This window comes from Varroa jacobsoni, unplaced genomic scaffold (assembly GCF_002532875.2).
Source record: "Varroa jacobsoni isolate VJ856 unplaced genomic scaffold, vjacob_1.0 scaffold_66, whole genome shotgun sequence".
Classification (NCBI taxonomy): Eukaryota; Metazoa; Arthropoda; class Arachnida; order Mesostigmata; family Varroidae; genus Varroa; species Varroa jacobsoni.
The window spans coordinates 326,318-339,795 of NW_019212968.1; the positions used below are offsets into that span (position 1 = coordinate 326,318).

Below are 13,478 nucleotides of genomic sequence, written 5' to 3' on the forward strand. Positions count from 1 at the left end.
TTAAAAGCTCCAGGGTAAAACGACAGCGAGTTTAATGCCAACGTATTAAAGTTTTGGTGTTGGATAAGAAAGAGAAGATCGAGCAACACCTGTGAATGTTGTTGAAATTAGTGGCATGACCGTCAAGGGTCACACGTGTCGACACAACAGATTGGTCGGGCAACTACTGCAATCATTGGCAGTTCCAGCGGCCTGTCCAGCCTTGTGTATCGGCAAGCCGACCCAACTGACTTCCTATAACCTGTTAGTTCGTGTACCTTTCCCGCAGATGCTATTGCAGCAGGGACATCGGCGCTGCCGGCCGAACTGAGTGAAAAACGCCATGTGTAACTATGATGACAGCAGTAGTACCAAACGAAAGCTAGCTCATTAGCTAGTTCAGCAGCATTAGCCAGACGCCGACAGCGGCGGAGATCGAAAGAGACCGAAAAGGTGGCAATATTACGCCTTGCACTTCTACTGTGCGACTGATAATGCTAACGGCAGCAGCTGCAGATCCTGCGGTTGTTACAGATAGGCGTGGAAAGACGCGTGTGTAGGTATACATAAACACGCGAGCGTACAGGATGGCCCAGACAGGTCAGCTAGACGCGGAGTCGAAAATTCGGGCGGAAAACAAGAGTGTCATATTCTTTTTTATAAAGCGAGTTTGTTCTAATAATAGGATCTCCCAGACGTTAGCAGTCGCTGTCCTCAAGATCACGCAGCAGCGGCACCGAGCACGGAGTTCTAGCCAAATAATGCCCTCCGTATAGAACCATCCGTTATAAAGAGGATCCATCTCTTTGAATTTAACGGCACCTTTCCGTGTGTTGATGAGGTCAACATATTTTTCTCGGAAATGCTTTAAACACTTCGGCCTACCACACCCGGTCGCCTTAGTTTATCCTAAGGACGGCAGTAAACTATTCTCCCGAAGACAAAAAGTCGCTTCGCGTCTTGATATAAGCGTCAGAGTCCAGTTGTGCTTGTCCGTGTCACGACTGTAATCGTCTCTGCACTGCTCATCTGGATATATTATGCATTGATGGATCCGTTGTTATCTTAGCTGGACTAAATATTTCCCGCTTAACAACGACAGACTTGTTCCTTTTCATGTTCTTATTATTAGTAGTTCGATGGTAGTACTGCTCGTCCAAGTCACTACAGACTATACCCTATTATAACCCTATGCATACCAAATTATACTAACCCTAAAAAACCCCCAAAAAAAAAACAAAATTCTGTAACGAAAACCTCAGTAGCTGCCGCACAGCAGCAGACTTCATCGCAGTATCGGAGCAAACGAACCATTTACAAGTGACAAGGTTATAATGCAACCCCTCACCTTAAACTTCTTCATGAAGAACGATTCCCTTTTTTCCGGTAACCGAACGTTAATATTGCCAATTTGCAAATAGTTTCTATTTTCTTTGCTTTTTATTTCTTTTTTCTTATTTGGTACATATAAAAGAATAGCGTCCTAAGGTGAAAAAGGGTAGGAGAGTAAGGTATGTGTAGTAATACGCTTCCAAATATTAACCAGGACACGTTTACTTCGTTGACTATTTGTTAAGAATTATCATGTGTAACAAGATATAAATTATGACTCCTTTTTTTTTTATAGCTCTACTGGAGATGCTGATGCGTAGACCAGCTTACTTTGGGCCTAATAGCACAGGTACAAATATTATAAAAGCTGCTACTGGCACTGATGTCAGGAACTTGTGCAACGATTGACTCAACACGCAGTTCTCGGTAAAATTGGCCACGGTGTCACGCCTATCGTAGTATAATAAGCGTGCGGAGATGACCAGCATCAAGTGTCTCGGTGTGGAAAGCGTGCTAGCTATCTTTTTAATTGCGTTCTCGGTTGGCCTGTCTTTTTATGCTCGTCGTGCCAAAAGTAACAGCAAATACACTCTCTGGCAACCGCCATTTTTATAGGCCGCATCACGTATCGATCAAGGACTAACTCCGCCGTCGTAGTTATGATAGGTACAAGCTTTATATATAAATATGTACTATTACGTACTTAGTGGTGTATTTTTTGAAAAAGTATTGAAATGAAACAGGATCATCTTATATTGATTAACTCTGAGATGCCGTGAAACCGTTAAAACAACTATTTCTCCGTCTCGTTAAGGCCCTTATCTGTCTACCATCAACCCACAGAAATACAAACGTATGTAACATTGACCCCGAGGTTTGAAAAGTGGCCAGATAAATATTCGGCCTTGTATACGATTGACGACTTGTTACCTTAGAAAAGTTTTCGTAGGTACGGTGGACAATTAGAGACGCAACCGTCTGGGGCGATGAAGTAACAGCGAACTGTTCGCTGTACAAGACGAAAAAAACTTTCAAGCATAATCTTAGACAAACTAGTCGAGTAGAAACCCCAGCTAACTAGATGTATGATAACACGCGAATACTGGCACGTTATTGAATAGGCAGATGTTGCGAGGTGTTAGCTTCCAATAGCCCTGGCGAGCCCAGTGTTTAAAAATATGGGTACCGAATGATTGCAAATCCATGAATTATTTGTGTGTCCCCTCTATCCCGGCAAACACCTGGAGAAGAAATAGCGTTGCCTAATCAAAGCTGTCTGGCGGATGACAAATCGGAGATCCTCTGCCCTGAAAACGAACTTCTGGAACCTGGGGGCGCTGAAGGCTTCATACTGTGAGTGGTACAAAATAAAATCGTTCTAATCAGTGTCCTTGCTGGAGAACAGAGGCTTCGTCCGGGTCTGCCTTTGCCATTTGACACATAAGGGAACAGCTAGCAATGTTAGGTTCCACGCTTCTGATAAACTGTTGATTCTGCGAAAGGAAATCCTGTCAGCCAGCTATGACGCCCATGGTGCGTACAAACAGTCCATCTCCGTACTCGATAACTTCATGGTCTCCTCGAGGGACACATGATACTGATACCGTGCTGACATCGGACAGAGTAAGGCCATCAAGTACACACGCAACCGCCATTTGTCTATGATAGTCACACAACATTTCACTAAACGGATGCTTCTAAGGCCATTAGTTTGTGTATGCTTAAACTTAACCTAGAATGCGACATGTGATTATGGGTGTGATACGACCAGTTACCGAAGTGGTACTCACTTGGAGAAATTGCTCATTTACTCAAGGCACCATTATGACATTGCCTGAGCGTTCTTTAAATTGAAACATCGTTTTTCTAATGATTGATATAGATTATATTATTTCTCAACTGTATCGTACTAAAGCCCATCCGGGTTCAGCATAGATACTTATTACGCTCAAATAGCGTAACAACGTCAGTTACCCTTGCGAGGAAGCATATAGAAACGAGATAAATGCCAATAGAAAACATTGAGAAATATTTGTACCTTTATTTCGCTGACGTTAGTTTTTCTCAAAGGTACTTTTATGAATGACTCAAGTTGTGTGCGCTCCATCATTAAGCCCAAAGATGCTTGCCGATATATCAGCATTCTCTAATGCTATATAATTGCTACATATAAATGCTATATAATTATACGTTTTTTAAGTCAGGCTTAGAAAGCATCACATTATCTCAAACAGCAAAGAATCAACGCGCGTACACAAACCAACGGATTCTAACGAGCATGGGGTGATAACAGCTGATTGTAAATTCATGTTGGCTTTCTCGAACCCATCCGTTACGACGCAGAACTTAAGCGTTTTCAAGAAAAGTTATCAGTGACGTATACAGTCACTGTTTGTCACAGTGAAGAAGTATCTATTGTCCCTTTATCATATCCATGCAGCTGTGACCTTCCACTCGAACATTCAGGATCGAATCTTTGGCCCACCCTAAAACTTAAATGTAACACGGGCAAGTGTTTTCTAAAAACCTTCTAATCGATAACTTGTTTATTTTCCATAATATCTAGAGGTCACTATGTCACCTATCGATTACAATTAAATCGAGGATTTTGATCGCTACGCACGAATTTGGCTTAGGCTGTCTACTCGATTTGGAAAGCTGTCGTCAGGAGAAACAAGAGACTGATAATGAATATAGTTAATCAGCGTTTTCGCATATCTATAGCAAAAGTACCACGTGAATTTCTTCACAAGATAGAGGCGGAGGTAGTTGCAAAATTAAACGGAAAAACTGTTTACCGATCGTGGGGGGCCCGCCTCAAATGATTGACCTATCCACGGAAAGCAACTATAACAGCATCACCGCAGTCCTGTTTTCGGCAAACCTAGCCTAGACGCTGAAAACGCGAAAAGCAGCTTAAACATGACCGAGGCCTCACAGGCTTCGTTCGTCCTTTGTTCGTCCCTGTTAGCCCGCATTGCTATTTCAATAAAGCTGCGACAATTCACTCAGGTTGTTTCTATGCTGTTTTACCTACGCCAAAAGTATTCATTTTTAATATCCGACAATGTAGTTTTCGTTGATTACATTAGAGGCTTGATTTTTTCGCTATAGCAAGATGAGCTTAGCAGTTCCATGGCCGGCTGGTGGATTCCATAGTTTCAACCAGAGTTGAAGAGCAATTGGTTAGTACTGAAACATCCGGCATTTGCCTGCTCCCTAATCACATGCCAAATTTCCAAGCATCCAAATACTGTCTTTTGCAAGTACACTAAGGAGAGCAATTCTTTGTTCCCTGTTAACTTTGAAATCAAACGCAAATTCTAGTTTCCGCAAATTTCGCAAGAAAAACACGGACGAGCGCGTGGTAGGAACCAAAACATGTCATGTCAAAGGTTCACTCAGCCATTGCGAAAAACTCGCAGAAAAGTTTTATACCTCACACGAGACCCTCGTATTAGACTGCTTTGTTTATAGCAAAAATTGTACAAAGGGCAGACTCGTCAATCATAGCATCCAGAGAACCTAGGTGCAGTCAAAGGGGAGTTCCAACACGTCGCCGCAGGTGATCAGACCTGGATACATGGGCACGGTGGAGAGACAAAACGACAGTATTCGAAGTGTCGCTTCGAAGTCAATTTCAGAATGAAGAACACTACAAGATCCGGGTCCTTTTCACCATCTAGTTCGACGATAAAACGATCGTCCGTCATACACACATACGTACCGAGTGGTTTTACCAAGAGTAGAAATATTAACAATATGTTTTACGAAGGCTATGGACTTCTTTCTGGCAAAACAGGGCGGAACTGTAGGAGCCGATACTGCCCATGCTTACACGTTACCATATGTACCATGTTGTACGCAGGACAAGTTAATACCTCAACCCACGCACGCATCAGATCCTGTTTCCGGTGGTCTTCCTGCTTCCGGAGCTCACAAAAAAGCCTTGAGAAAACTTAAGAAAAAGATGAGAATATAATCGCGGCAATTCGAAAACGATTTTAACGACTATAAATAGTGAAATATAGATATCGATTCTAACAGGGACAGTGATATATAATTGGTACAAAGCCGAAACCTGAATGCTATCTTATTCATCTCCATTAAATGGCCCATCAAAGTAACTTCATAATTTTCGACTTTTGTTTTAGCACTTCTGTTTCATGCAATATTACTTCTAGTTCTTTTTTTTTTTTTTTTCGTGAACAGAAACGGCAACCGGGATACGCACTACCGAGAAGGAAATGTATAAGGGGAAAGCTATAATCGAATTTGTATGACGTTTTCCGTGCCTTCGACCGGACTCGGTAGCCACAACGCAGGTTGTTGATATATGTTAAAAACCTGTTTAAGCAGATGACTATATTTCGGAGAAATCAGTAATTCTATTTCTCTCACATTTGGTACCAACGGACATACGATTTTCATGTGGTACCACTATTAAGTTGACTGTTGTACGATAACGTTAAGACTATGGAGTAATATGATAACAGAATCGGAATTGGAACCTAACCCGTTGTAGAACCTGATATCCCACACAAGCAAAGATCCCGATAGAACAAGTAAATCGAGACAAAGCTTCGAAATATTGTTAGTGCCTATAGGTATTTTATCCTACGTAGGGGACACCCATAAGGGATATGTGGATTATTTATTGAACAATTCGTTTCATTCAGTTCATTTATTCAGACAGTTTGTTTTAACATTAATTGCTTCGTATTGATAACAGAGTATCCTCGAACTCGCCTCTGTTTCCTCGGCATTTTGGTCTTTATATACATATATATGTATGTATATGTATATGTATATGTAAAGACCAACATTTTGCGGGCTTGTATAGGCTAACGAGGTAAGGCTGTATAAGCCAAAAGTGACTCTCTGTGGCTCGCTAATGATTTTGAACAAGGACTCCAGTTGCTCTAAAGCTGAAAGAAAATGCCTTGATTCATCAATAACGACGCTAAGACGACGCTTACTGATAGGACAAATACTACGATTCCTATACAATAAATCCACGAAAGTCTGATATACAGTGCATAGCCTGTTTCTGAATGGGTTAGATACTGGTACGTTCACAAGTTGCATTTAGTTCGTGAATAAACATAGCGTTTCCACCGTTTCCAAAGCCGGATCAGCCGCATTGAGCTTTATATAACTACTCACAGTAATGCATGATATTGGTATGTTCCAATCCACGATGTGGACGAGAACAATGCTCTGTTCAAACGATTCCAATTAAATCGTAAAAACTGCCCCCGAAAGCAGCACATATAACAAGTTCTTCGTTACAATAATCAGCGCGTTCATTCGGCCCAGGTTTACATCGAGCTACTCAGACTGTTGAAAAGAAATGACCGAAGAACTTTAATTGACTTATTCTCTGTTGGTAACAATAGGAGAAGGCCACACGTCGTAACGGTCAAGAACTTGAAAGGCAGTTGGAAAATTTCAACACAACGCCCACTTCCAACATACATAATTTGGTGGAAAGATGGAAGGAACTCGTGGATACTGAAGGAGGAAGAAATACTTTGCATGTACTTACATGGCCTCAATTAGATACTTGTACATGCTCTACGATCATCTTTGGTATAATAATACCTTAATATACAACAAAATTCGTTGAGCACTAATGAACGATAGTTATTTAAGGTCCGAATGAACCCGAGGCGCGAACCATGAAAAGTCGAGCCGTAAGTTCCATGTTAGGAGTCAGTTTCCGTTAATATCGTCAGCTGATCGCGATAGTAGTTACAAACAGGTGCCCCGCGACAAATAATAGAAATAAGAATGGAAGATAGCGCCCCTTCCGTGCACCGGTCCCCATGATAAGCATGTCCTTCCTAACAAAAGATGAACATATAATAGGTGCAGCAGAATACGATGGGTTATAGCCAATCCAAGGTAGCCCGCAATGGCCTACACACTGAAAAATTTGACAGAATACTGTTTTGAAAAGTTGAATAGTAGTTATTTTTTAAAAGTTTTGCAGTTACAAATAGATGTGTTTGATTACCAACAAGAGCCGCTCGCAATGACAATCATAACGAAGCTAACTAAACTATCAACCGGCCCTCAGAGAGATACCATCTATTTGTCGAATTTGGAGAAGTCATCAGGGAATTCCACCAACGAGTCAGACCAGTCAGAGTATGCAAAGTCAGTCACGTGTATTAAGCACTCATATTAATCTATTGTATTATAGTGCCTTGAGTAATGCCCGCAAATGTTAAATTTTGACCGCAAGGTAAACGTAATTTATTGCCTCTTAAAAAATGTTCCACACGAGTATTGCCAGCCAAGACCTTCAGTTACGTGACAGTCTATGCACAAGATGCTGTGAAAAGCATGGCATCAATAATACGAAAAAAAAACATGGCAAAACGAGACGGCCTATCTGAGGGTGACGAGCAATCATTAATTGTTGAATCAAGACTTCGGCTAATATATTTTATGGCCGTTTCACCTAGTGCCTTAAGCCTTCACGTATTCCCGGTTAAATTGGCTTTCGTGTCCTGTCTGTGAGCAAAGAAACTTCGTTTAATTATGCTTACTATGGAAACAGTTTGTATAGTGATAGTATGAGACCTTCATGTGACTCGAGCCTTGATTGTTAGTTGGATGGCAAATGGCAACTATGTCTACTGTGTTCAAGATTCGAAAACCTGAAGCAAAAAAGTTCAATAAAAATTTACCATTACTTCCATTGTACTATATATATATATATATATATATATATATATATATATATATTTGACATACATTCGTTCATATAGAAACTTACTTTGTCTTCGTTGAAAATGTCTATTGTCTCGTCTACATTACTCGTTATTCTCTCTACCGATTTGGTTCAAACACAGACAAATGGGATAATTAAGAGAAAATTAATTAAAAGTAAGTCGGCCAGACTTATGCTTGGATATTACATATCTATGCAGGCAAGATGAGAATCGGCGTGTACGTGTATCTTACAATCAATTCTATAGGTCTTTTTTATATTGGGTTATAATTGTCACCTAAAAAAAGCTCGCGCAACAGTATCACGTATTATACGCGTTAAATGTAGACATCTCGTGATTCGTGTGTGCCAGTGTCTACTTACGGTCGTTGTAACAGAGTTTCCATAAGCCGCTGAAGGTGAACTTGGAAAGGTACTCCTTGTCTCCCGTACCGTTGTAGCGTGGATTGGGCATCAACTCCTCAGATTGCAACCAGCGATCGGTGAATAACGCTACACCTTGCGCCACGAGCGACCCGAGCGCGGTTAGCGGCGTCAGAAGCCGCAAGAGTCGTACCGTGTGACGAGACATCCCGGTGATGACTACTAGTCGTTACTGCGCGAATGGCGGCAGATGAACTCTGCCGAACCACAACTAAAAGCAATGTTTCCTTCTCGTTGTTGCTGCCGATTTTGCCGTTGTTATCAGAATGATCAACAACTTTATAATAACGGTACTGTTGATGTTATGGCGACTACAACGTTAGCCCGCCCTTTCTTTGACTATTGAAATTACAGCTGCCAACGTTCAAAATGGAGCTAAGCTTGGCTGCGGCCGCTGGCGCCCACCAAACGGTTTTTTTCTTCCTTCTCCTCCTCTTTATAGCAGCAGCAGCAGCAGCAGCTGCCGCTTCTGTTGCTTTCGACTTGGTCGTGCTGCTGTCGTTACTGCAGCTGATGCTGCTTTTGGCCTGGCCTCTGCCCTGTATTATGCAGCCGACCCTGCAGCTGCAGAGGCTTGGTCCGCTGGGGAGGCGCGTTTCCGGGGCATCCGCCGTGATGACCTTACCCGCCGCCGTGTCCAGCGGCGTCCAGACCCGCAGGCCCGCCGTTTGCACTCTTTCTTATAAGAACCGCTTTAGCGTTCCGACTAGTTGTTCTTCACCGCTCCGTAGACAATTACAACGTATAAGGAAACCCAACCAGCGACAAGAACTTAGGCCGCAGAAAACCCCGTCTCCGTATTCCAGCAATACCAGTTCCGTGTCCTTCCAAGCTGGGGAACCTGCAGTTGGTACCACAGCTGCTGCTTGTAATGATGATGATGGTGATGATATCGAGAAGTCACACTTTTTATTCGTTGTTAATAATGTAATGGCGTTGCACATCACACTTCGTCAGGGGCAAGTACCTCGCCGAGATAGAACTACGCCAGTCATATGACACAGTCCTTCGCTTTGCTGTTGTTGTTGTTGTTGTTGTTGTTTACCTATGTTTCTGCACGTATGGAAAGGATCATAATTTTACGCATAATCATAGCAGTAGATAGAATTAGGCCACCGCTAATAATTCCAATAAAAGAAAGCTAACGATCTAAAAGACACGTGCGTCGATCACCAATCTTATGCCGGCCAACCATGCCATGAAGGCGCCTTGTGGCCTTGATGGATTTCAGTTGCGTTCCTGCTATGTCCTATCCTGGGTTCTCTTGTTGTTTCAGTCAGCGCCGCAGACTCTCGAGAGAAAAATAGCAGCCTCGTAATTTTGGGCCGGCCAGTCAGCTAAAGTTGATAAATCGATATGTAGAATACTTCCAGTAGTTCAAGCAGCAATAGTAGAAATGACTTGCTTCTACATATTGCATGAGACTATGAGAGTTTATAGGCACTACATTCTTTATTTTATCGCGAGCGCTAAGCGTACTCACGACCGCATTGTATGTTACTGCTGTATCTGGCTCAAACTAGTCTCTAAAAGGCTCAGGCACTTCTGTACAGAACTTTCTCCTTTTATATGCACTCCACATACACACTTTCTTTGGGCAAAGCAGGACTTCGCCTACACTGATCACCAGCAGGACTCACAGCAGGTCAAAGTTCCGAAATCAGATTTGTAGCAGTAGACGAGTCGCTCAACGGATTTGGTTGGTGGCATGAATTTCGAAAGTTAGAGTGAAAACGCTATGACACCACTCACGCAAAAGACCAGGTCATTGTCATTATCAGATAGCAGATGGATGATCAAAACAACATCTGACAGATAATAACAATAACAGGATTAGCAGGAACAAACTTGTAATTTATTGTTGACAATTTGAACTGATCTACCCCAAAGACTATCCTAGACATCGCTGAGTACAGATATCGCAGCGCTGTCAAAACAGATGTTTCTCATCAATACTCTGAACCATTTTTTTATTTGATGCTGGAATATGGCATTGATTCCAAGGACGTTGTTTTCTATTTACCTCTTTCAGTCTAGACCACACACGGCGTTCCGGTTTGACGCGTCGTGGCTATGACGTGGCGTCCTTTATTGATAATCGACAAATGCAGGCTGCTGTAGGAGCCCAGTGTAGGTAAGCAGCGACGTCGAGATCTCGTAAAAATCTAATTAGAATTTGAGCGACAGCAGAAGCATCATTATCATCATAATCCGTTGCATGGTAGCTATGATTTGATTTAAATGGGGGAGGAGGAGGGGGCCGCTTTGCAGCTTTTTGAAGGCCGGATGAGCACCGCGAGTACCCTCCCGGACGTACTCGTTTCCACAGCGACACAAAGATTTTTATCGTCATTATGATCTCGTCGAGCGTCCGCCGCCCCTCATGGCCTCCTTTCTAGATATCTCAAACGACAGGAAAAGATGGCCAGATCTTTCCTGGTGGACCCTAGATGGGTTAAGCAGGGGTTTTGCGCACCAAAGCGACAGATTAGTATGTTGCAACGGTATAGTTTTACTCTAGTCTACCCACTTAACTTCGCTGGACTTGCTCGTAGCCTCCGGGAGGCTGACTGGGTCTTGCACTGCGTCCTACCGGCATCTTCGTTGCGTATTGGGCGTCGACACCGGCTCAATAATATAATGGAGCGGGACCACGGCAACCAGCTTCACCACGGTCACCTGGTACTCTTTGGATCTGTCTGTTTGCTTCTGCACTTCTCACAGCCGATCGCCAAAGTAAATGTTTCTATTTACTGTTCTTCTACTTAGTGAGCTATTGTTTTCGCTGTTCATTTATTTCAATTGATTTCCCTTAGTCTACTTGTCGTCATTACCTCTAGACGAGGTAGTCGCTAGTCAAGTGACGAGCTATTCCAATTAAAATATCCTTCTCCTTCTGTATCAATTCCATTCTTATATTATCCTCATCCTGATTCGAATATTGCTCTTTCAGTAGAACGACTGTGATAACTTCAATAAATTGGTCTGTTACACAGACAATAGGACTAATAAACCAACTATTACAGAACCATCGACGATTATATAAAGGTGAGAATAACACAATCGACGCTGGCCGACGCCTGTATAGAATATGTGAGACTGTCTAAACGGCTCCCAGGCTGGTCTCCTTTTAAAGTTGCTCCTTTGAGCATACTTTTATCCATCCCGTTGCTCTCAACTCCGTGGACCTTGCACTTTCCACTGTTAGCGCTGTGATCGCTACAAATACCACGCGGGTCGTGGCCATTTGCACGCGCAGCTAACGGAATACCTGTAGCAACAGCAGCAAACGCCGTCTCGCGGCAAATTCGCAATGAACGTCCCTTGTCCTGCTATTGAGGCCCGCATTCACGCCCACATTCGTACGTCGCCGCCGTCGCTGCCGCCGCCACGCACTACACCATCATCAGGACAACCATCAGCAGTTTTATGACACTGCCACACATTCAACGCACGAACGAACAGACGGACAAACGGCTGAGAACCGGTTTGGTCAAATGATCTGTTTTTCTGCTTAGCACCGTTCCAGAGTCACGATGACGACGACAACGATCACTGGGAATTCTTTGAGGTGTTGTTATCTACATTGAAGGCTACAGTTCGCCGTTGCAGAGCTTTTCGGCAGAATCGCGTTGTCTCCCCGGCCGTTTTGCCACCCCCAGGCGGTCCAATAGACGCACGTCACAGACACTTTGGACACATGGGGGTCTCACCGACTGCAAAAACAAGGATATACACACAAAAACATACGTACTGTTCGTTCCCTCACACGTGCCCTATCGATCAATCATTCGCTGAGATTGATCCGAACCGAATGGACAAGCACAATGGCTTCATCTGACGATCAGCTATCGACAATAGTTGTGGTAATAGAAATAGAAACGGTGGTTGTAGTAGGCGAAAGAAGTTGTATTACTAGTAATAAGTCGAATAAGTTATTATTATGAGTAATTGATGCAGTAGTACTAATTTTTGTGTAGTAGTTAACCGTAATATTATTAGTAGAGAAGCTAGTCATTGAATTGCACAAATAATACTTCTTTTTTCACCGATGAGGCACTACTTTTTCTTCGTTTTCAGTGAACCGCCAATACAATCGGCACCATCACAGCACTTTTACGACGGCGACCAAGCGGCGAACGGTGGACTTCGGTCATCAGTAGTCGACTGCTGCTGCCTGATCGCTTGGTCGGACCGGCTGATTAGTTCTTTTCTTTAATCAGTAATCGTTCGTTCGTTGACTGGGTGCTTTGCTTGTCCAGGCTGGGCGACAGCAGTAGCAGTACCAGCGCACCTGCGGCGGGCTGTTGGGCGGGCGAACGAGCGGCCTCAGCCCTTCAGCTGCTCCTCGGGGGGCTTCCTAGGCTGTACGCCTGCTGCTGCTGCTGCTGGCTTGGATGGGAGAAAGGCCGCGAGGAGCATGATGGCGGCAGTTATGGCAGCCAACAGCAGCCGCAGCGGTCTTAGGAGCGGCGGAGGCGGTGGCGGAGTTGGTGGCAGCGCCAGCAGCAGTGGCGGACGCACTCCTGCTCTGCAACGAGGGAAAAACAAGGGGACTAGTCGGGGGTACTTGGCTCTAGTCGGCCGCGAACGTTGCACACAGACGACACATCGACATACTGACAGACGCTGCAAACACCCCGTAGGCAGGCACATACTAACGACGATGAGATGCACACATACAGATCCCCCACACGTCCCCTCTCATCAGTGTCGCCTCCCCTCTATAGTTCCCTTTCGGCCCCTAGTTCTCGTACACACACGGAACAAAACTACCATCACTACGATGCGATACCGTTCGCTAGCAGTGCAGCCCTGGCGCGCCAGCACTGCAAGCATAGACAGCTTTTATAGCGTGCACCACTCCCAAGTACCGACCCCCAGCTTCGACACCCTCTAGCATATATTCTACCAACTTCTTATTCCCTGCCATTCCTATGCCTGATATCCCTTCCATAAACCTCCATTTTCTTTACACCGTTTTTCTCTATACTCGTACACA

General features: G+C 43.8%; 1 protein-coding gene across 2 annotated transcripts in view; it reads right to left on the bottom strand.

Moving 5' to 3' along the window:
* Positions 1 to 8,797, bottom strand: part of stg1 (stargazin-like protein) — a 37,850-nt gene extending 29,053 nt beyond the window's left edge. For both annotated transcript variants that reach the window (XR_002681408.2, XM_022836130.2), the window contains exon 1: positions 8,417 to 8,797. Coding sequence is in view for 1 of the 2 variants with exons in the window: in XM_022836130.2 (XP_022691865.1) it covers positions 8,417 to 8,624 (208 nt within the window). In the remaining variant the exon portion in view is untranslated. The remainder of the gene's footprint in view (positions 1 to 8,416) is intronic.
* Positions 8,798 to 13,478: the final 4,681 nt, after the last annotated feature.